The sequence below is a fragment of the Tetrao urogallus genome (genome assembly GCF_951394365.1).
Source record: "Tetrao urogallus genome assembly, chromosome: 4".
NCBI lineage: Eukaryota > Metazoa > Chordata > Aves > Galliformes > Phasianidae > Tetrao > Tetrao urogallus.
This window is the reverse complement of record NC_136817.1, coordinates 60,758,136-60,782,133: the sequence shown is the minus strand read 5'-3', so window position 1 is coordinate 60,782,133 and position 23,998 is coordinate 60,758,136. Positions and strand designations below refer to the sequence as shown.

Below are 23,998 nucleotides of genomic sequence, written 5' to 3'. Positions count from 1 at the left end.
CTCAGGATTTTTTGTTATTGTTAGTGTTTGCATGGAAGACATTTCGCATTGTGTCTTCAAAATAAATTCATTCTTGGTGTCTCAAGGTATCCAGCCTGTCAATTCCCCACTTTGCATTAATGCTATGGAGTGACATGTAAGAAGTCAAGGTGATTGCAATCTCTGCCCTTGGGAAAATAAAATACATAGGTTACTCTGAAAGTAATGCTTTGCATTTATTTCCATAGAAAACAACAATTACAAAGAGCACAATAACAATAACACTGTTTCATAGTGAAAATTGTCAGCTACAAAACACTGTTTTTCAACATAGTCACCACCAGTAACTATTCATTTTCCTTAGCGATGGACAAGAACCTGCATGTGTGCTCACAAAAACCTGTGCCAGCTGAGGCAATCCACTGTTTCCCAGCTGGTATGGTGGTATTGCTGGGAAAATTGTTGCTTGTGCAGTCCAACTCTCATTGTGCTCACATCCACTGTTTGGTCTCTATAAGTATTCAGAAAGCACTGATGAATGTCATTGGGTGCCATTTTTTCTCCATGGCACACTTGTGCTTTATCTGTTCTTTCTTGCTAGAAGCCATTTTGTCTGTTGTTCTGCTGCCATCTGTCACACTGCAAGAAAACGTAAGGAAAAAGTAAGGTAGCAATAGCCATCCTGCACTGCCATACTACAAGCATCCACTTCTGATGTCCTGGGGTGACAACATAAAAATAGGAGGTATTACTTTCTGAGCAGCCCTCATATTTTCAGGATGAGACAGGGCCCATGTAGCACTAGAGAGAAGGCTGTCACCACCCACATTTGTTCAGATGTCTATTTATGTCCTTTAAATATTTTCACTCATAGTCTACTTGACAAGTTTACGTGCTGTGTGATATAGTTTAGAACTGTTCTACTGCATCGTTAATGTCTGCTCAGCACACTGCTCACCATCATCTTAAAACCACAGTTGATCTGTGCTTTTTTTTTTGTTAATTTTTTTTTTTTTTTTTTTAAATCTTGCCAGTACATATGTAGGTGATATATATCAACTGAAGGAAACCTGTAACACTTAGCAGGTCTATGTGATATTTATGAGGAGTCTACAAAAAGCACATCCTTACTAAGAGGGGCTTCCAGTAATGTTGAGGAAGAAAAATGTTGTTTCACTAATACTAAGTTTGTGAAGTGAGGTCCATGAGCAAACTGCAATACAAAATATCCAACCGATAGTTTCTATCACTGGTAAATGCAATGTAATTGGAATTACTTTGGTTTACAAAGAAGAAAAGTTAATTAACCTAAGCTTTTTGGTCATATACTAAAGCATTATCAGCATGATTGTTGTTTTGTGTCACTTAGTGTTTAGGGCCGTTCCCAGAGAGGAAGATTATAATTTAAATGGCAAGATGGCATTGAGCCACCTGTGATATTAAGGAAGGTGATAAAAAAAGACAGGTGGTTGGATTTGGTTTTGAATAAAAGATGACAGGATCCTATATTTTCTATGTTTTTTCTGTTGTGAATACTTTACTTTGTGCCTTAAGCATGCCTGATTCACCTGTTTATCATTGTTTAGATGCAAGATGGCAGATTCTGGTATGGAAAACAGGCTTTGGTATGAATAGAGATACTACTTTTAAAAACCATGTAACAAATAAGTGGTGGTCATTACAGTGACAAAATCACCATTTTGAATTTCTGTTCTGCTTCTAAGTCAATTTTGGTACGTTTTCAAATATTTTGATCCGTATAGGTGGGGGCCATCTTCTGCAACTCTGTCTACTTCTGTGTGACCTCAACCAGATTGTTGTCTCTTTCCCATTTTATAATCTCAAAATGTCAGCCTGTCTGCAGGGTGCAAGGGAGAAAGCCTCATGCAAAGTCTCACCAACACTTGGTTATTCAACTTTAACTCTTTCCTACACATTCAGCTTTAAAATGATAAAATGACAGATAGGGTTAAAAATTCTACTTCTACCAGGAGCAGATAGTTGTGAACATCCCTTCAATTCATATTTGCTGTATGACACTTACCCAGTAAACATAAGATCTATTTTAAAATATTCTGTAAGCTGTCATGGACATTACAAGCAGTTACCATGCGCACCAGACGCCGTGCTTAGTGGGAGCAGTATTTCAGCACTGTTTGTACCCAGGAAGGCTATAAAGCAATTTAATAGTAATCTCTGAAACACTGCTTTACCTAGAACGTGATGATACGTTGTGCTCACGCTGCCCAGAAAAGCTGTGGATGCCCTATCCCTGGAGGAGCTCAAGGCCAGGTTGGATGGGGCTGTGAGCAGCCTGAGCTGGTAGGGGGAACCAACCCATAGTAGGGCATTGGAGCTCAGTGATTTTTTAAGATCCCTTCCAACCCAAGCCATTCTATGATTCATTTCAACATTGGTGCTTTGGATTTTGAAGGTTTATACTCTCTATGCATTTCCTTTAACCTCTTAAATCCAGGTACTGTATATGTCAGCACTGTACTTGACTCTAAAAGACTTTACTCTGTACTAGCATCTGCGCTGAAGTTAGCATTTTTGCAAAGATTAAACGATTAGTGTGCAAAATAGATGACTGATGTAAAAGCACTGTAAAAGCAGGGTTTTTCAACTACATGATTGTTCTGTGATCATAAGGCTGTGTACTGAAGTACTAAAACACTCTGCTAAGAACTGATGCTGATCAGCTTCATCTTGGAGAGAGCTCTTTCCTTTTTCAGCCTTCTGAGTCTGCCTTTTTTCTTCCTGCAGCTTGTGGATGTGACCTGGCTCAAGGAGGATTTTTTGTGAGACAGGGAGACTACATCTGTACTTTGGACTACCAGAGACTCTATGGCACACGGTGCTTCAGTTGTGATGAATTCATTGAGGGAGAAGTGGTCTCAGCACTGGGCAAAACCTATCACCCAGACTGTTTTGTGTGTGCTGTTTGCAGGTATGTGTTCTATGAAGTTGTATTTCATTTAAAAAACAGATTTTGAAAAAGTAATGCTAGGCATTCAAACTGATAGCACATAGATGAAAAATTGTTATACTTTCTATTATAACTGTTGCTTTCTAAAGAGCAGATTTTTAAAATCCAAATTCAGAATACCTTTTTTATTTTTTAATTTTATTTCTGTTTAATGATATTTTATATGTGAAGTTTTCAAGGTAGTTGAGAAACTGCCTTTATCTCTCCAGTCAGATATTTTGCCCCAGATATTCATCCTGATTTCTCTGGTGTCTGTTATTTCATGTTTTGTTGGCTGAAGCTTACACAGGACTAAGATATCAGTGCTTGTGTCCCAGGCAATCCAAGCAGATACTGTATTAGTAGACTTAAACAAAAATATCACAGTTCTGCTTCCCAGAAATTACAGTTATCACTTAAAATAGGACAGAAATGCTGTGGTCTCACAAACATTGGTGTATGTGTTGGATTTCACCAAGAGTCTCCAGCAGGAGTGTAGGTGACAAGTGACACTGCACACAAGATGTCCCCTCCATGAGATGCCTGATGGAGGTCACTAAGATCATTTCCTAGTGTGATCCAGTGAGGGTGGCAATCTTTGCAGGCTCCGAAGTACAGACAGTTGATGTTCATTGGAATTATATCTTAATTTTCTTCTACAGAAATAGCACAAACTTCAGCAAGAAATTTATGTATGCTAAATTTTCAGGAAACTTCAGGAACAGGCTACCCAGAGATGTTCTGAATGCCCTCCTCGCTGAAAGAGCTCAAAGCTAGATTGGATAGAGTTCTCTGCAACCTGATCTCGTGCTTAGTCTAGCAGTCGGCAACCCTGCCCATGGCCAAGGGTTGGAAATAGATGATCTTTGAGGTCCCTTCCAGTCCAAGCCATTCTATGATTCCATGAAATGAACTGTTGTGGCAATAGTTTGAAGTGACTGCTTTAACAATTGGTTCTGTCAAATTTGAGCTTGTACCAACACGTGAAAGCAACTCCAAACAGTAAGAGAAAGTATAGGTGGCAGTGCTATGAGTAACAGGGCATCAAGGCATCACGTTATAGATGCTGTATCTGCTGGTGCTGTATTCAGATACTTGGGCAGTCCAAAGGATCTCTATCTGTGTGGCCATATGGCAACCAAATCTACCCAGTTCATCAGGTGGACGAGCTCAGATGTCCTCCTGTGCTGATACAGAAACAGAGCTTGCTTCAAATTCCAGAACACCATGTGTCATGGCAAGATGTCTGTGTAGCTTGAATCTACCAATTGCAGAAATAATTAATTAGTTGTATTAAGAGGAAGTCTCCTAGCCTGACAGGCTTCTGTTAGATTAAATTTTGTCTCTTCAGATTCTGCAAATACAAGTAGATTTTTCCTTTTGGATAAACAAACATGAAGAGTAAAGATAACAAACCTGAACATCTATGTATATTTAATAGGAGGTAGAATGGTTTAAGTGTCTAATTGTAACACTCATGAGTTAAACGTGGATTGCACAGCCTGTCAATGTAACAGCTTTTCTACAATTCTCATTAGTGCTGGTGTCTTCCATGTAGTGAGGTGATACTTTGACTAAGAGGAAAATAAAACCCATTGATTCTACTTTCCTGCCAAATGTGATGACATTCGTCACCACATCATTAAGGGCTAGTTCATGGGCCTAGCAATGTGCCTTTGCTGGAAAAGGCTACCCAGACAACCTGTGGATGCCCCATCCCCAGAGGTGTTGAAGGCTAGGTTGGATGGGGCCATGGGCAGCCTGTTCTAGAGTCTGATTTAGTAGTTGGCAACCCTGCCCACAGCTGGGGGTTGGAACCAGATGATCTTTAAGGCCTCTTCCTACCAAAGCCATTCTGTGATGATTCTCTGCCTATACTGAGCAGATTAATACTTCACATAGGCTTCAGTGATTTGCTGTTATAACTTCTTGCTGTATTTAGCCAGTCCTTCAGCTGATGGTTTAGAGTTTTGTGTTAAAATTTGTCTTGTTTCCCTGGAAAATCAGAATAACTTTTCATGTAATTGAATTACGTAAGTACCTAACAATCCATGTCAGATGAATTGTAGTATATAGACTTACTGGATAAGGCTATATGTAAGTATATAAGTACTTACTGGAGCGTGCTACTAATATCCCATGTAATGAAGATGTGCTGAATCTAGGTAACAATTTTAGAAACAAAGTTGCTGATAAAATAGCATTTCATATAAAGAAATAAATGCAGAGATATTCTCTAACCTTCATGTGTAACTGAGTAATTGGATTAAAAGCTATTCCACTAATAAAGTTTCTAATTGTTGCTATGTGTGACTTCATTAGAGAGACCCAGGTTTGCTTCCATTTTTTTCCTTTGAAGGATACACAAATTCATGTTGTCTTCATCAGAGCCAGCTAACATCCAGCTGAGTTGCAGGATTCAATTAGTGTCTCCTAAGGGGGTTGTAACACTGACTTGTGGCATAGATCAGCAGAAGAATCCCATCATCTGTGCATATTAAAAACACTGGACCATTTTCTCAACTTCTTTAAATCATCATTGCTTCAATTACCCTAGTCTTTGCAAGCCAAATGTAATTCATGTTCTTTATAGGAAAGAATGTCCTATCTAATCAACAGCAGAATTTGTTTTATTAAGTGATACGTCAGCAAAAATATGGTGAGTAGAGTACATGTGTTTTAAGCTGACACAGAAGTAGGTGGGTTTTTCTTGCCTTAAAAAATGAATAAAAAAACAATGGAAACATGCCAGACAGATGAAAAACCTTGAGCCATTTGGTGAGGGGTACAGTGCTGTAAAGCACTTTTCCTGGGCACTTTCCTTGGAAGAATGTGCCCAGTGTGCCATTTGTGTCCTTATTTCTTACAGATTGGCAGAAAGATTAAATAACAGACTAAATCCACATCATCTAAGGCAGCTACGTGATCATGCAAACTGCATCTGACGTTACCCCTTAGAACTGGACTTCAACATAGGCTCTCTGTTAGAATTCTCACTTCTGAAACGTGGCTGACCTTTCCTGCCCTAATGGGAACCAAGCACAGCTCTTACCAACTTCACTAGCATAAGTAAACTTTAGTTGCTGAAAGTACTTAGCACTCATGAAAAAGGGTCCTCAACCCACTGCAGTATTGTTAAGTACTTTAAATGAACACTTTTGTAACCAGTGTTTCTGTAGCTGCTGAAGGAAACATTCCTGTGTCAAGTAGCAAACCAGTGATGTTAGCGGTTCCTTTTTTATTATTTTCACAGAAGAGTAGGTTTGAATTGAAACTAGCAGGAAATATATCTGGATTCAGATCAGTGAGAAAACCTTAGAGGCATGCAGCAAGCTGGAGCGATGGGGAAAATGCCAGCCACATAGCTCCATTCACTTTTTGGAGCCACTGACAGTGCTACTTTTGAGTGCCACATGAACCAGTGTCATACAGAGCTGTATTCCCTCTTGTAGTCTGTGCGGCATTGATAAGCTGCTGCACTGTGTTGTGAAAAAGCTTGTGTGTCAGAACCCCAAATCTTCCCTAAGGCATCTGCTGGGACTCAAATGCTCTTGCCCTGCGCTGCCACAGTTCAGAAATTCATAGATGAGAAGCTGACTATTAAAAATGCACTGTATCCTAGTGTGCAATGTGATGGTCTCTACCTTGCACTGACCAGTTGGCTTCTAAACAAATTCAGGTTTGAATTGCGTGTTTGCTCTGCTGGCATAGTTTAAGGGCTTTCTCCCAGAGCTGTTTGTAGTCAGTGTAACTGTTTGCAGCTGTTGGTTTTTGTGATTGTATTGCTTAAAACCATGAAAGAATAGAAGAATAATATAGATTCAAAAATTTTCATTAACTGGAAGGACCTATGTCCTACAGAGGGCTACCTTTTCTCTGAATAATCCTGTTTGTAAAAGTGAAATAAAAAGAGAGAGATAATTAAGACTATTTGTATTAAGGAAGTGAGGTCTATTGAAATTGTTCACAGAATTCTTATATAGCACTCAGAGACTTATCTCACCAGAACAGCGTATGTAAAAGGCCAGAAAATTGAGTGTTTCAGAAAGCAATGGGAATTTATACCTGTGATGAAAAGAAATACTTCTAAAAATGGTATTTTCATGAGCAGCCTTAGTGTGTTAATACCTAATATAGAAATATTAAGATATCTGCTACATGTAGACATATGCTTATACTGTACATGGATGCTATACTGGATTTCAGTCTTGCTGACATGTGCACATCATATCAGTCTGCATTTTGGTATTATGGGTTCATATAATCAATAAAGTTGGGATGGGAGTTGTTTATTCACCCAGTGGGAGAAATGTATGTAATTGTTATCTGTGTTATTAATTTATTATATTCTTATAATTGGTCATACACAGGATGTTTTGGGTTTTTTTTGTGACAAGCACATGATGAAGAGGGAACAGTTTCACTCTTAGCTGGATAATAAATTAACATGTATGTTTCAAGCTAATAACCAAACAGCCTTGTGCTTTCTGTACAGAACTTGACCATCCAAATCCTGTGTTTTGTCTGAATTTAGAAAGTTTTCTCTTGGAACAGTCTGTTGGCAGAAGTTGAATACATGCCAAGAGGTGAATAATGTGTAGAGAAGAGTGAGGCATTTTTGTGCTATTCTTCAAGGAGCTTTTGCCAAATCCAGATCTAAAACTTCTCACAAACAATTTATATTCCTGTTATCTTCAAGAAGGTAAATAATCATAGCCAAGCAGTTAGATATAAAATTTTAGAAAACTTGTTGGAAAATATATATATATACACATTTTTTTTAGTCCTACATAACACTGCTATTAGCAAGAAGAATTTGAGGACTATTGCGTAGGCATGGTTTAGAAGAGTTTCTAAGAAATTAAGATAATGCTGAAAATGAAAAAAATCAGTTCATCCCAGACATTCTAAATATGCTAAGCCTTTTTAATTGCTCACTTTTTTATTGTTCATGAAATTTGAAAGAGTTTTGTTCCCACTTATGCAGCACTGGGTACTTCTTAAAGCATCTCTTGTAGCAGAGTTCTTCATTTGGGTATTTATGCCAAAATTTTGAAATCCAATTGAATGTTATTCTTGACATTTTGATCATGAAATAAAGGCATTTATCAATATTAAGGTGTTTCCTGAAGGACTCTTACTGTCCTGTTCTTACATGGACATGCTTTAAGGTTAAACAAGTCCTTTTCCTTCAGCCCTCCTTATGCATCCTGTGGTTCTGCTTTGTGCCTAGGCCCCCCTGCCAGCCTCCCTCCAGTACACCAATATCTGTCTTATTCTGAGGAATCCACAACTGAATGCACAGTTGTAGATGCACTCTCCCAAATGATGAGCTGAGGGAAAGATCACTTCCCTCGTCCCACTCAATGAGCAAGCAAGGATGTCACTGATCTTCTTTGCTAGAAGGACAACTTACTGACTCAGGTTCCACTTACTGTCCCTTATATCTTTCTCTGCAAAGCAACTTTCCAGCTGATTGACCCCCAACATGTAAAGATGCATGGGATTATTTTTCCTCAGGTACAGGCTTAGCATTTGCCTTTTCTGAACTTCATGAAGACAGTAAATAGCAAGTAATGCTCACTTTGTCTCATCAGGTTTAACATCCTTGATCAAATTCTGCCACACAGAGCAACCTTGAGGAATGTGAAAGTACCAGGTGAATCAGAGCACAGTGTGATCCTGTAGATCCTCAGGTTGCAGTCTGACATTATACTTGACCCAGCATAACTGCAGGCTGCTACTGAAATGGATAGCCCTACTCTCCCCACATTCCTGACCATATGCTTCTGTTAATTTTCTTACATCAAATTCAGTTCATAGTTCTGCCACAAAGTCAGGTCAGCAACTTAAAGAACAGAAGGCCATGAGCTAGCTCTGGAAAAAAAAAAAAAGAATATGTTTTTGGCCCACAAAGCTTGAATGACTTGCCCTCAGCTGCAAAGGCTGAGACACGGTGCAGAGAAAGAAGAAACAAGGGCTAGGCCTTTCAGTGTCAGCGCAGTTGCCCTGAATTAGGCTGATGTTGGTTTATGTTTTACAGTATAATTTGTTGGTCACCTGCAGTCACTGCCAACTACAAATACTGGAGGCAAATTCGTTGGAAAATGAATCATAAGAGATGTACTAAAAACCTTACAAATCATTCCAAGAACTGCTTTAAAGATACTCTTAATTCTCATTTTAAAAATAGATTAGTGAACTGTGAAAATCACACTGAATGTTTTTAAGAGGATGAGTATCTAATTAAATCCCATACCTGGTGATATTCAGTGGCTGACTGTGAGATGTCATTATAAGAGGCAGATACACTGTTTTTAACATACAGTTCTATATATAGTCCTGCTCACAAGTTAAAGAGCTCAGAAACTGAAACCTCGTTAATTGTCTGTTATCACCTTCTGTTGAGCTTTCACTTGTACTGGCATCAAAAGCCTGGAGCAGAATAGCTTGTGAAAGGGAGAAGTCAGATGTTACAGAAATGCTGGTGATTAGTTACTAAACTTTCAGAAAACAAACCAGTTTAATGGGGTAGTGAAACCTTCCCACACTCTCCCCCTGAAGTGTATGAGTGCTGATGTGTTTTGTGGGCGTCATCTGCCAGCTATGTTTTTGTGCAATAAGACATCAGTTATTCTATTCTCCTCCAGTTTTAACTGCATCTTCTGATTGTCTAATTGCCTAACATAGATGAACCCATTCAAAGTGATCAGTACCTACTTATACTTTATTTTATGTTTGCTACATCTGTTTTAGATTGGCTTCTATGTGCAGATGCTCAGCTGGATTTTTGTCCATTACATCAGGTATAAAATAAATCAACTTGCTGTCTGACTGCTACACCTAATATAAGTTACAAGAATGCTCAGTAGTAGTAATGCTTCTTGAAATCTGTAAATCACTTATGGCTTCCAGTGCATCACTGCTTCTAGGATTAATGGTGCAAAGCTTTCAATTTTACTAAAATCTCACACAATAGTCCAGGTGGGTCATTCATTGATTCCCAGCTTTGTTGCCATTGAAGACTATGGAAAACCATAGCAAATGGTAACATCTTGTTCAGGGAATGCAAAGACGTGTAAGTATGAAAGATAATGGGGGGTGGTTGTGTGAAAGTGTAATTGTGTTATTGCATCTGTGGAGCAGGTTATCTTTTTTGTGGAGGCTTAATTTTGAGTAGATTACCAGCAGTCTTATTAAACCTGTATCTGTAAGCTAAAAGGAGATATCTAAAAACATGTAGGAGATTGATTATTTCTTGTCTCAGTTCTGGAACAGCTGAAATTCCTTAGCTTGTGCTTGTTGAAGTGACTCAATAGGGTTTGTTTATAGAAGTGATTTTTGTAATAATTAATTGAAGTGAATACATGATTAAATGATGTCTTTTGCACTGGAAGGAGAAAACTGGGAGAGAATTTGAGTTACATCACTCTGCTACTGAGACAGTTTTTAATAATTAGTCCTTAATTTTTATCATCTGTATAAACATGAAAAAAATTACTTTGTGATTGTACAATCAATGAATATATAGATGTTATAGTTATGAGGTGTACCAGAGAGCTTAGCTATATAGTTATTACACCAAAGCAGAAAAGATAGGATGCTTATCTGTATCCTGGGCTAACTTACAAAACTCCAGCAGAGCAGATCTCCAGAAGAGATCCTTCCCCACTGGTAGTCAGCTCTTAAATAGGTCTAGGAGACGTGCAGCCAGGCTCCACCCCTTCTGGCAACACAGGTGAATTGCCTTTACCTGTGCTCCTGTGGTTGACCCATTGCTTGCCTCAGGTGATCAATCAGAGGTTCAGGCTGTGATTCAGCAGTTCCCATACAGTGATACACTTGAATAAACTTCTGGCTTGGACCACACGACCTCCAGAGATCCTTTCCAATCTCAACTGCTCAGTGATGTTCATAAAACCCTTTTATTATTAGAAGACTCCATGATTTTAAATAGTATAAAATCCATTGTGGATAATAGTTACAACCTAAAAAGAATATTTCATACTAGCTTGCTGTTGCTGGATTGATGCAAGATAGGACAGACTTACTGCTGACCAGAACAGTTTGGTTCCATCACATTCTACCCATTATAACTAGAGACAGTGCTGTCTTCTAATCAGGTTATAAAGTAAAATTCATCATAGAAAGTCTTCTGTTGAACAGGTGGAACTTTGGGACGCCTGTGTCTGTGCTAACATGGCTCTAGGACTCTTTGTACCAGAATCATGCCCCATCCCTGGAGGCATTCAATCCAGGCTGGATGTGGCTCTGGGCAGCCTGGTCTGGTGGTTGGCAACCCTGCACATAGCAGGAGGGTTGAAACTAGATGATCTTTGAGGTCTTTTTCAAGCCAGGCCATTCTATGATCTGTTTCCTTGTATGATCCTTACTTAGTAGGTAAGAAAGAAGGAAGAAATTGTTTGAAGTAATAAGTCATTAGTGAAGGGAAAAAAATAAATGAAAAGCAAAGATATAATGATAATTAAGCTGCATGTGTCCTCATAATTTTTAAAGTATTACACATGATCCAAAACAGATGACGTTGCTGAAAACTTATCTAGATGGTTTAAGGTGGATTTTAGCAACAATATTAAAAAAACAAAGGATAACATTTCTTTTGTTCTCTTCATAAGTAATTAAATAACGTTTATGCTTACCAAGCAGTATTGTGCAGCTTTTGTAGCAAAGATATTATCTCATTTAGTATAAATTTGATAGCATTTGTGGGGGAATGTCATACAGAGTTCTAATGAAATGTTAATGAATTAATCTGATCAGATATACTTCATAAGGAGGCAGAAGGCTTGTAATATGTTTATGCCCCACTGAAGCCATACTTTGATATCTTGCTAGTGATTTAGTTGAGCTTTTGGGTGAAGTGAAATGTGGTTATAAATCCTCACCATCCTTTGCTGAATTATAAACGGATTTGTCCATCTGGTGCTCTTAGAAATTGAAAAACCTTTGCAGTTTCCATGCCTGAACAACAAAGACCATGCCAGAGAGTTTGTTATTTTAAGGGCATGGATTAAAAGATAGGATTTCTTTACTGTGAGAATGGTAAGATGCTGGAACAGGTTGCCCAGAGAGGTTGTCCATGCCCCATCCCTGGAGGTGTTCAAGGCCAGGTTGGAGGGAGCCATGGGCAGCCTGGTCTAGTATTAAATGGGGAGGTTGGTGGCCTTGCCTGTGGCAGGGGCATTGGATTCATGATGCTTGAGGTCCCTTCCAACCCAGGCCAAAAAGAAAAAGGAAAAAAGATTTAATTAAGTCTAAGTAGAGCTGTTGTTAGAATAAAACAAATAAGTGACATATACTCTTGGTTTTTTAGGAGGGATATATTTTCTCTATTGAGAGCCCACTGATACTTGCTTTCTGAGTAAGTAGGTTAAGAGAATGGCTTTGGTATGATCAGTGCTGGGAGGACAAATGCTGTCTTTTTTAAGGTATAAAAATCATCACCCTCTTGCAGGATTTTAACAACTTAATAACAGCTCCCTGTAATTCCAATTTAATTTTTGTTCTGTAACTCATCCTGTTAGTGATCAACCATTACTGTGGATTCATTTCTTACATACACAAGACCTTGGACTGGAGTGCTCAGTGTGTGTCTTTAGGTTCTGTTTGTAAGTAGCTGCAACATCTGCATTTGCAATAGTCTTCATACGTTTCTTCAGTACTTTAGCCTCCAATGGCTGAAATATTGTAAATGAGAACTGGTCAAAGGGGGAAAAAGCAATCAGTATAATAATGAGTTTCATTATGGAATTGCATTTCACTTCAATAAGGGCATTTGAATGTAACTTGTATGCTTTTTTTTTTTTTTCCTTCTGTTGCAGGCTGCCTTTCCCTGCAGGTGACCGGGTAACTTTTAATGGCAAAGAGTGCATCTGCCAGAAATGTTCCCTGCCCCCTTCCAGCAGCACTGGCTCTTTCCCTGTACAGAACTTGCGAAGTAAGTGGGAGTTGTGCTGTGCTCTTTTGTTACTTTCTAGCTTGCACGTGTTTAAAGAACCAGTTTTACACTGACACTTGTAACTGCTATGCTGCACAGAAGCTGTCAACCACTATAGTATATGATGTAAAGAAATATACAGCAGTTTTCTAAGAAAGGCTAATACTTAAATGAAACACAAACGGTGCCATTATAGAATTAATAATACACAGAACCTCTCAAAACACTTGATTATAATGGAAGGAAATTGAAATGTTTGGAGCAGGGCATAATATAAATTATAATACATTTAAGGGTTTAATCCAACTGCAGCTGAAATAAAATCCAAGTTGAAATTTCATCACATTATTTGGATCAGTCATGGAAAACAGACATCAGTGATGTAATTTAATGTCTGAGTACTACAACACGGAGTGTATACAATGTGCCACAGAGATATTTGTATTGACCTCCATACTACTGTGTACTATCAAAAGATACAAATGCTACAGAGAAGAAGCATTTTCATACCACATTTTTTTTAGCAAAACTGAGCATAGAGTGGCACTGCAGCACTGAACACTGAACTTTCTTCCTGTGTTCATTTGTCCATGAGAAGCTGCCATACTTTAACATTCAAACGCAGCCTAAAGAGTAATTAAGCAGCAAAAGTAATCTAATCAAGTGATGAATGCAGAAATGTTCTTAACGGCCATCACCTCAAGCTGAATTTGCATGACTGAGGAAAGAACCTAGACTGCTTATTTTCTTTGTAAGAATTTACCTCACTTAAGACAGTAATTACTTTTTTTTTCTTTTTTCTTCCAGATTTTTCTTTTAACGGTAGTTTTCACCATCTCTCTTCTGCTTTTTGTCAGCAAATGCTGCTTTGTGAATGCAGTGCAAGACACTACACTGATTCCTCTATTTCTAACGCCATTTCCTTTAGCAGAGACAATGGTTGTCTCTTTTTGGTGCTTTCTCTTGTCACTTATTTGAGATGGATTAGATACATGACTGAGGATGATCCATCTTGCCTGGCTGCATTTGTGGATCCATACTTTAATAGCCTGTTATCTGTTTGTCTCCTTTTCTTATGGGAAAACTGGCTTTGACTTTAATGGAAATTATTTCCCTAGTTAAGTACTGACAGGGCAAGTTTATTTGATTATCTGTAATGCAGAATCCTTTAATATACTTTGTCTACTCTCACATGCTACAGAGACTGCTTGTGTTGTATTTCCTCAGTTCCGTTCTCCCAGATCCCTGCACCATGCCTTCCCAGGTACAGCAGCTCTTTATTTGCAGATCCATAGCAAAAGGAATGAACCTTGGAAGTGGTGTAATCCCTCCTTAGGATAGGGAACTCTCTTTGGTAGTGAGTTACTCTGCAAGGAATGCTTTCAATTTTATTATGTTGGCCCATGGTGTCAGAGGCAGATGTTGATGGGATGTAAGTAGAGGTTGAATCTTCCCATTAGTATTCCATTATGTTTTGTTGCTGTGTGACAGTTGACAGCAGAGGGGCAGTCTGACAAGATGGTGTCTGACATGGAAGTGTGCATGATGCAAAGATGTGTCACTGAATTTCTCCATGTGGAACAAATGGCACTCACTGACACTCATCATTGCTTACTGAATGTTTTTGGAGATTAAACACTGGATGAGGCAGCAAGTGGTGTGTTTCAGTGGTGGTGACAGTGACAGTGGATCATCTCCACTGCTTTTGCTGCAAGCAGCATGCAGGCTCTTGTTCATCGTGGTTGAAAATGCACAGCTAATGGTGGTGACTGTGTTGAAAATGAGTGTTTTGTAGCTGAGCCTTTTCTCTATCAAATAGTGTTACTGTGCCCTTTGAAGCTGTTATAGTTTCCATGGAAATAAGTGGGTGGCGTTACTTTTGGAGTAACCTACCTATTTCTATGGAAGACTGGTAGTGCACGAAAATATCTCCTCTAGCAAACTAAGTGGACAACCAAGTAATATGCTGACCCACTGTTATGCTGGTTTTATACTTGTCTTAGAACTGCCTGATAGGTACTATGTAAACTATTCATCAGCCTATTTATCTCTGAATCTTGAGTTCAAGAATGCTTTCATTAGAGTTCTTGGGACCCACTGAGCAAGACAACCCTCTCTGACCAGCCCTTCTATTTTCCTCTGGTTTTCACTTCTTTCGTGCATTACATTTGGAATAAATGAAGAATGTCAAATACTTGCTTTTTGCCTGATCTCTTGAATTTTTATTGTTATATAAATAACAACCTACTTGTTTGTTTAGTTTATAAAATGCTAGATGTGAAAGCACCTTGTGGCAGTGATAATGTTGAAAGAGTTCTCTGGGGAGAATATCAGTGTGCATCAGTAAATTGATGTGTACTGCAGAGTTATTGGATGAAATTAGGTGAGTCACCAAAGGATGCTACAACCAAGACAGGAAAACAAGGACATCACTCGAACAGGGACTGTTGGCATAGAAACCACAATATTTGTTTTTACTTGCCTGGAATTTAACAAAGAAAGCGACAGTTAGCAATAAAACAGTAGCCCACAAAATGCTGCATTTTTGCCCATCCAGGCTTCAGCAAGATGGAAGCTGAATGACTTCTGGTCACATGGTGTTGTATTAAGTTGGCAAAATAAACATTCAACCATTAAGATTAAATTAGATTATCAGATAAAATCCTAGTGCATAGGAGATCACAACTTTCTGATTGCAGTTAAAGAATGCATACTGGAGCATTTATTGTCTTATGGGACTAAATGCAGGCACATACCCAAATGTTCCCTTTTATTAGCAAAACTCCAATGTTCTGATCTGTGCTGCATATGCTTTTGTGCTGATCTGTTTCCACGTATTGGTTCTGTACAGAGTGATAATAAAGAGACATACTATTTCTCCCTTAATCCATTCCAAATCCACTAAAGGAAAATAAGATCTATGCTTTATAGTTGTGTGCTCAGAAATTAAATATTTGCAATTGCACTAACAGAGTGTCTCATTAGGATCACATCATCAACCAAATAAAAGCTTAAATCAGAAAGTTTTTAAGAGGACTGTTTAAGTCCTCTAATGAGATCCTACGTTTGGAGTTCTTTCGTAATAACTAGATAAATCTTATTTAATGATTTTTGCATATTTTCTCTTCCATGCAAGATGTTTTTTTTTTCTTCTCTGGAATCACTAAACAAAGCTTTAATGTGTCTTTGGGTTTGTCTTTTTCCAAGCAAATTGTTGGTATACATGAAGAACTCCTCCAAAAGAAAAAAAAAAGAAAGGTTTTAGATAGTATCAAACAGAAGATTAGATTGATTACTGATTGTATTGATTCTAAAATGAGTTTAGCACTGATGTTTTCCATGTATTGTGAATCTGAATGTTCTAACATTTTGTGAGAGAACTGCACACAGATGGGAAACTGAAGAGAGTGAAGAGGGAATGTGATCTGGACTGTGTAGGGTATTTGAGGATTCATGTAAAGCATAGAGCTTCAAATTCCATGTCCATGTGGATTCCTCTACACAGGGTCATGAACGCATAGTGCCTGAGAGTGGTTTTATATTTTACTAGTGTAGTCAAAAGTATCCAGATTATGTATGATTTTCTATAAATAATGAATATGTAGCCAGCCATCATTTTTACATGTTGCGCATTCAATGTCACATCTTGTAGTGCCTCTCATATTTTTATGTAGCTTTCCTGGTAACAGAAGTTCAAATCAGAATTTCAGCTGAGTTTTTTTCCCCAGTTGGGGAAAAATTTTGAATTATGAGTTAAACTGCCAGACTCGGAAGCAAACTCGGAAAGAAAAAAGTATTAATAGTTGATTTTACTCTTGTCTTTAATCTGATTGGGCTGATTTGCAATACTTTAGAACTTAATGAGCAAAACTTCACATTTTTTAGAAAGAATTTAAAATATAACTTAATTCATATCACTAGAAATGTAAGTTATTAGGTTTTGCTTCTTTCTTGGATTATTCATGCCATGTGGGACATTAGAGCAGCACTGCTTGTCATCCATTGTTGAGCAGTCAGCAGCAAGCTTTAGAGCACATGCAAGCTGTTACTAAGACACAAATTGATTCTTGTACTGCAGTAACTTGTATCATTACTTGAGAGTTTAAAGCATGTGATGCACTCATCGGATTTTTCTCTCTTGCAGATTGTGGAGGCTGTGGTTCAGAAATAAAAAATGGGCAGTCATTGGTTGCCTTGGACAAACACTGGCATTTGGGCTGTTTTAAGTGCAATACATGTGGCAAGCTACTGAACGCGGAGTACATTAGCAAGTAAGTTGAGTGGGGAAGCTCAGAAGGTTTTATTCAGCATATTTCTGATACCAAATGGATAATTCAGTGTTGTATATTCTTTAGTTTGTCTTCATAAATGTTTGGAGAGGTATAAAAGACTACCAAGCATATTAAAATGAATTAAAAAAGAAAAACAAACGAATAAAATAGAATTTGTCAATTTACCTTGAGTTACCAGAGCAGCTGTGCTAAAGGAAGCCATTGGGTGGAGTATGCTTCAAAGCTCTGCAGATGTGTTCTTTGTTCTTTGTGTTAGTTGTGTACAGCTATCTGTGATGCTGTAATGTGAACAAGCAGATATTATCCTTTCCATGTGTTTTACACAAGCAAAAATAATCTTAAAGTGTTCATTAAAGAGTTATATACTGGGGCTTTGTGCTGCTTGACACTTGTGCTATCAGATTTGGATTGAATTTGATGACAGCAATAAGAGTTAGCACAAAGCACACACGGAGACCAAGTCTGTGTCAGCACTCATATCAGTCTGATGAGATACAGAGTTTTCACTGGCCAAAGCAACTGGGATTAATTTCTGCATTAGAGAATTATGTTGATATGACAAAATTTTCCTAAACAGCTAACTCAACCACCAGTGCCCAGAGATTCAGAGATGATGGGGCTTCACAGCCAACGTCTCACTGACTTTGAACAGTACCTTGGATTTGGATTAATACAAGTTAATTTCACAGCATGCACTGGAGACTGAGAAAACAGTATTTAATAAAAGGGTGTTCCCAAGTATGATTTCACATTGTCTCAAATCCCATTCTCCTCTCTTGAATAAGCTAAATCCCAAACAAACAAAATTGAAGAGAAGAAACATCCATTTTTTAATCAATTCAGTTGATTTTTGTGATAACTCATTGGTTCGTCTCTAGCATTCAAATTTGTCTACTATAAAGTTAATGTTTACTTTTCCACAAGTAAAGCCCCCAAAAGACTGTGCATTTGCCATCCGATCGTGGGTTCTTCTAGCATATTATGAACTAATGCACTAAATGTATTTAACTATACTTCATTTACATTTTACAATGTTAGAACAATTTCTAGTTCTTCCAGAGAAATTTCATTCACCCATATAATGATCTAAATGTAAAATTGTGTAAAATTGTGATCCAAGTGTTAAATTAACAGACTGGTTCATTTTAAGTTGTCTAAGTTTCCTGATTTTAACTTTTTAGAAAAAGAAACACTAGGACTTTGATTCTTATCCTTCATATTTTTCAATTGTAACTGTTAACGTATTTTAGTTGTATAATCTCCCAGAAAACCTGTAACCCAATGTAAAGCAATCTCTGTTGTCTGTCCTTGTTCTGTAGGGATGGCATTCCATATTGCGAAACGGACTATCATGCAAAGTTTGGTATCAGATGTGACAATTGTGAAAAATATATTACGGGAAGAGTGCTTGAGGTAAGGAGAATCTGTCACTCAAATCATAACATATGCAAAGAGAATTTCTCTCTTTGCTAGGTATTTCTATGCTCACAAATGACTGTCAACACGAGTTTAATTATGAAGTCATATGGATGACTTTTATAATTGTTTTCTGTTTCTTCTTTTAATAATTTTATATTTAAGTTTTTAAATGGGTAAATATAGTACTGGAGAAAATTCAAGTAGAAGTGGGAAGTGAATACATTATCAGATGCATGAAAAAGTAAAATGAATAACTTGAGGTTTATTTTTGTACCAAAAATAAGCTATATTATTCTGTTGCTTTTATTGGGTTTTTAGATTTGTTTTTCAGAGTTTGTTGTTCTAAAACTTAAGGATGTTATTTAGCGTAGGTGCTTTTTTCAAAACCAGATTTTCACATAACTGATTGAGCATCAGAAATAAATACAGTTCTTTGATCTAAATAGAATTTGAGTCTGTCTGCAGTGATCCAACTGAGCCCTAGCAGAGTTGGAGTTAGGAAGAGGTTCCTCAGATCCCTGTTTGTTCCACTCAATTTCACAGTTTAGAGAAAGTGGTCACAACAGGCATCCTCCAAAGCTGCTAGAAGTCATGCACGGAATAATTATCTAAATGGTGGACAGTAGTAGCTATGGAGGGGATCAAGAGGTAAGCCGAAGGGAACTATGAGTCCGTATTTGTTGGCATCATGAGGTGTTTTGGTTAATGCATGGAAAGCATTTTCCAATTGTTTCTATGAAATGTTTTATAAAATCTCAGGAAATAAACTCCTAATAACATATGTACAAAAAATACTCTCTTTACTTGCTAAAATTTTTACCCACAGTTTGGTTCCTTATTTTTGTTACAGTCTTAGCAAAATAAACTTGAGACAAGTTCATTCTTTAAAGATTTTGTAGGAATTTGACCATCCCTGATTATGTAGGTCATTGTAGTTCTAGGTAAGGTTTTGGTTGGAGGATATTTGGCTTCTTATATTCTCTCCCCTATCCCCACTCATTTGCAGCGTTCCTCTGTTGAAAAAAATGTCAGCATTGATACTCTTATTATTTTGGTACTCACGAAGGCTGGGAGCAATGTTGATTGAAACCTGTGCTATTTAAATGTGGCCAAATGTACTGATGCAGATTCTGTAAGCTTTTTTAAAACAGAGAGGAGATAAGTAGAAGAGAGGACTTTTGCAACCTGTAAAATCACAGCAGTATCAGATAGTGTCACTTCCGTACAGGAAAGCTAATATGAAGTTAGCTTGAAGCAGGCAATGGATTACAACGGGTACATTAGTATTCAGTGTCTGAATCTCTCTCAGGGATCACTTAAAATGGTCACTGAGTTGTAGTGTCAGAAGTGAAGAGTAGCTGAGTAAGGAGGTAGTGCACACATTGTATCATGAGGAAGAGAGACTAAAACTCACGCCTTAAGCAAACCAGTTTGAAAGAACACAGAGACCATGTCCATTGCTAATGCAGTTAAGTCATTTGTTGCTTGCCTACAGCAGACTTATTCCAGTGTTTAAAGTTGGGGCTGATCTCTTCTGTCTGTACAGTATCACATTCTGTGTTTGTCTCTGGTCAGGTTGCTGAGACACTTGTACATGTCCTGGTCAGGAGGACAAAAACAAAAAGTAGCTGTGGCTGCTTGTCATTGTATACATTTTCTGTTAGAATTGTTTGGAATCCTGAAGTATTTTTCAGTACTTCAGCATTTATTTCTGTGGCCTTAAATATAATCTGGAGAGACATAGAAATAATACATAGAAATAATAAGGTGAATTGCTGATAAAAAGGGGAAAAAGATTTGCCAGTGATACTTCTTAGCCAGAGGAACAGTTCCCCAAGGGAGCTGCTGGAAGCTATCACTTAGATCATGTTAAAACTAGATTGGACAAGACACTGGAAAATCTACGTTAGGGAACAATCCTGCAATGACAAAGGGCGGGACTATATGACCTAATAGGATTTTTTCCATCTCTGATTTCTGTGATAATGTCAGGAGGACAGCTGCTTCCACAATTGTTCTGTGCCCAGATTTTAAAATGCTGTCTCCGTTTCCAACACTAGTTCATTTAAAGTGTTTATTCAGCAGAGGAGGAAGGGAGAGTCAACTATTGTGAATTAATGGTAATTAATTGTAGGCTGCCCGCCAAATACTGTGATGATTTAGTTAATTAACTAAAGTTAAGTTAACTTAAGTTCTTCATTCTGTGCATTTTCTTAGGGCCAGCTCCATTTCACGTAGTAAAGAAACTCAAACACAGGATAGCTGTGTTTCTAACTTCTTTCTTGTGTCTTCCTCTTCAGTCCAAGTTGTCTTTTCCTCAGTCTCCCAGGAACTTGTACTGAAAAAGCTACAAATGAGGTTAAACTGCTGACTTGTAGAGACCATAAATTATTGTATTGCTTTAAACGGCAACATTTTTGCAGTTATTTTTACAAAAAATCTTCTCACCAGTGCTTGTTTGGACAAGATTGGGTTTGAAAACCTAAAGAGCACTGCTTCATGCAACATCCACCCTGTCCCCCTGTCCTAGAAATTTATATGATTTTGTCTGATCACTTATATTGATAAACCTACCATCCAAAATCAGTGGCAAGATATGGCTGGAGTTTACTTTGTAGTTTGACTTAAACTGCAATGCAACTGAAAGCCTTTAGGGTTTATCTTTTTGTGCTATAACTATAGCACAGAGCATGAGCTTCTGCTGCAGTTCTGTTCCCCATCCAGCAATAGCAAACCTCATGCAAATAATTAAAATAATAAGCTGTTGATTTTATAACCTTTTTTCCCCATTTTGTTGTGTTCCAATCTATTTGGCACTAAAAATATATATTTTCTCTTTTTTTAATGTCATACGCAGTTATTTATTATCAACTTGTGCTAATAAACATATCTTAAAAATAGATAAAATATGTGTAATTGCCTTGATAGAAAAATACTCTGTATTTCATATGGTAACTCAGATCCTGGAGGAACAAACACCTTTCATTCCAGAGAACATTTAGCGTTTGTTTAATGATCTTCAGTCAATCTCTAGTTGTGTTCTGGTTGGAGGGGTCAGAGGCAGGTTCCCTGTCTCCTGTCTTTCCCTCAGAACAGCCTGTGCAGGTGCTGGGGAGGCTGATGTTTTGTGTGGAGGGGTTGGTTGGCAGACAGTGACACATTCTGGTTCCCTTCTGGGAATCCTGCCAGGATTTCTGTAACTGATGATTAGAAAAATAATCTTAATTCCAGCATCTCTGTGTTTGTGTGTGGTCAGTCCATAGTTGCTAGTTCTCCTCATAAAGACTGATTTTTAGCTCTTTTGATGTTCTTCCTTTTAATTGAAGATCTCTAAAAAAAACTTTCCAGTATTAGTCCCTGTCAACCTCAGTTTTGCTAAAATAATGTCATGGTTCTATGTTTTTGTTTTTGTTTTTGTTTTGTTTTTGCTCAACGGAGTTGACCAGATCAATCTATGTCCGTGACAAATAAACAAGCTGAATTCTTCTCTACTCCTAAAAAATCATAGAATCATAGAATTGTTTGAGTTTGAAGGGACCCTTTAATATCCTTCAGCCATCTAGTCCAAATCCCCTGTGATGAACAGGGACACCTACAGCTTGACCAGCTTACTCAGAGCCCCATCCAGCCTGACCTTGAATGTCTACAGGGATGGGGCACCCACCATCTCTCTGGGCAATCTGTGCAAGTATCTCATGAACCTTGTTGTAAAAAATTTCTTCCTTATATCCAATCCAAATCTCTCCTGTTTTAAATTGACACCATTTCCTCTTATCCTATGAAAATCAGCTCTAGACTCTTATTGTGATGCTCGTAGTTCTCCTGCGCACCCACTGCCCCCTGAGAATCCGTGCATCTCAGCATGGATGGACGCTGTGCTCTGGATGATGTCCCACCACTACCTTGGGCAGTGCTAGTAACTCTTTTCTCTGTTTCTAAAGAAAATTGCTTCCCTGAGACAGATCGCTCTGAAGGCTTCATTACCATTGATAGCCCCTTGTAAGAAGTGACTTGGGGAGTATTTCTCTTCATCTACTGTTTCAACTAATGATTTCTTAGGTCCTTAGAGGAAACCTTCACAGCCAAAGACAGCCTCTGGAGATGTTTTGATTGCAAACACATTGTGGGCTGTGAGGAAATCAGATGTGATTGCTTAGATAGGCAACTGCAGCAGTTCTGCCCAGTCTGAGTTGCAGGCCTCCATGCTCAAGATGATTCTCCACTGCTATAAACTGTTGCTTTGAATTTAATGTGCACAAAAGCTGATAATGTAAAATATTGGAGGATTATGTATTTCTGGAAAGGCCTCTGGAAGCTTATTTCCATGCAAACCAATTACTGCTGAAATTGGTGATCTGGGCTGCAGACAGAGGGATATTTTCAAATCTTGACAAGACTTCTGTCTACCACCTTGCTGTGGTTTACAGCTGTGGCTGTGGTATAAATGTATCCTACTTGAGCTGGTGAAAATGCCCATATCACTTGCCAAACGTGAAGATGGATCCAAATGTTCCCTCTGAAATGGCAGCATGGTACTCAGCATATGGGGGAAGGAAGAGTTAACATTTTGCTGTTTTACCATGTATGTGTAAATGTCTATAAAATATAATCAATATTTTTAAAAATCTATTCATCATAAGCATATGCTGCTTTAAAATGAAGGAACAAATGCAGAAGGCACTATAAAGGAATTAGGCTAGAAATGTCAATTATGTATATGTCAATTAAATGGCAGTTACACCTCAGCGACTTATTAATTAAAGCATGAATCTTTTATTCTTTTTTTTTTTTTTTGTAGTTTGCTTTTTGCTTTGCCTTAGGGTTGAGCTGTTTGCAGCCACAACCACTTTGTAAATCAATTCCCTTTCCCTATTCAAAAATCTCAGCACAGTAGATAGACGAGACTAATTCTTTACAGCGGGGTGCATGAATTTCTGCCCGCAGTGTGGAATAATGGTTCGTTCTGAAATGCCCGTTACCCTGCTGTTTCACTTACAACAAAACCTAGTGATGTGTGAAAGGTGCTCCAGCAGCTTACAATGCAGGCATTAATGCTGAAGCATGCAGTAGAAGTGATTCTGTCTATGTGCATGAAGTATTTCCTGTAGCATGATCAGCCTGGAGAAGGCTGTCAGAGCAGCAGAAGGATCTGAGTGTCTGTACTAATCCTCACTTAGATACTGCTCTGCACGACAGTTCTCTCCATCACAAGAAAAGAAGGAAAACTGTTGGAAAAGATACAGCTAAATAAATCAGCATTAGCTCTTGTCCAAGGAATCCATTGAAGGTAGGAAACGTTAACTAGAGCTTTCGATGACTGGTGCTTGCTGAGATGCAAGACATTTTGCACTTTGAGAGCTGTCTCTGTTTTGGTCTGCTACG

General features: G+C 38.1%; 1 protein-coding gene across 1 annotated transcript in view; it reads left to right on the top strand.

The window, feature by feature from the left end:
* ABLIM2 (actin binding LIM protein family member 2) overlaps window positions 1-23,998 on the top strand; it is a gene marked incomplete at both ends in the record, with an annotated part of 138,176 nt that overhangs the window by 49,001 nt on the left and 65,177 nt on the right. Inside the window, 4 exons of the mRNA XM_079534967.1 lie at window positions 2,746-2,929; window positions 12,790-12,905; window positions 17,050-17,176; window positions 18,517-18,610. Of these exons, the coding sequence (XP_079391093.1) occupies window positions 2,746-2,929; window positions 12,790-12,905; window positions 17,050-17,176; window positions 18,517-18,610 (521 nt within the window). The remainder of the gene's footprint in view (window positions 1-2,745; window positions 2,930-12,789; window positions 12,906-17,049; window positions 17,177-18,516; window positions 18,611-23,998) is intronic.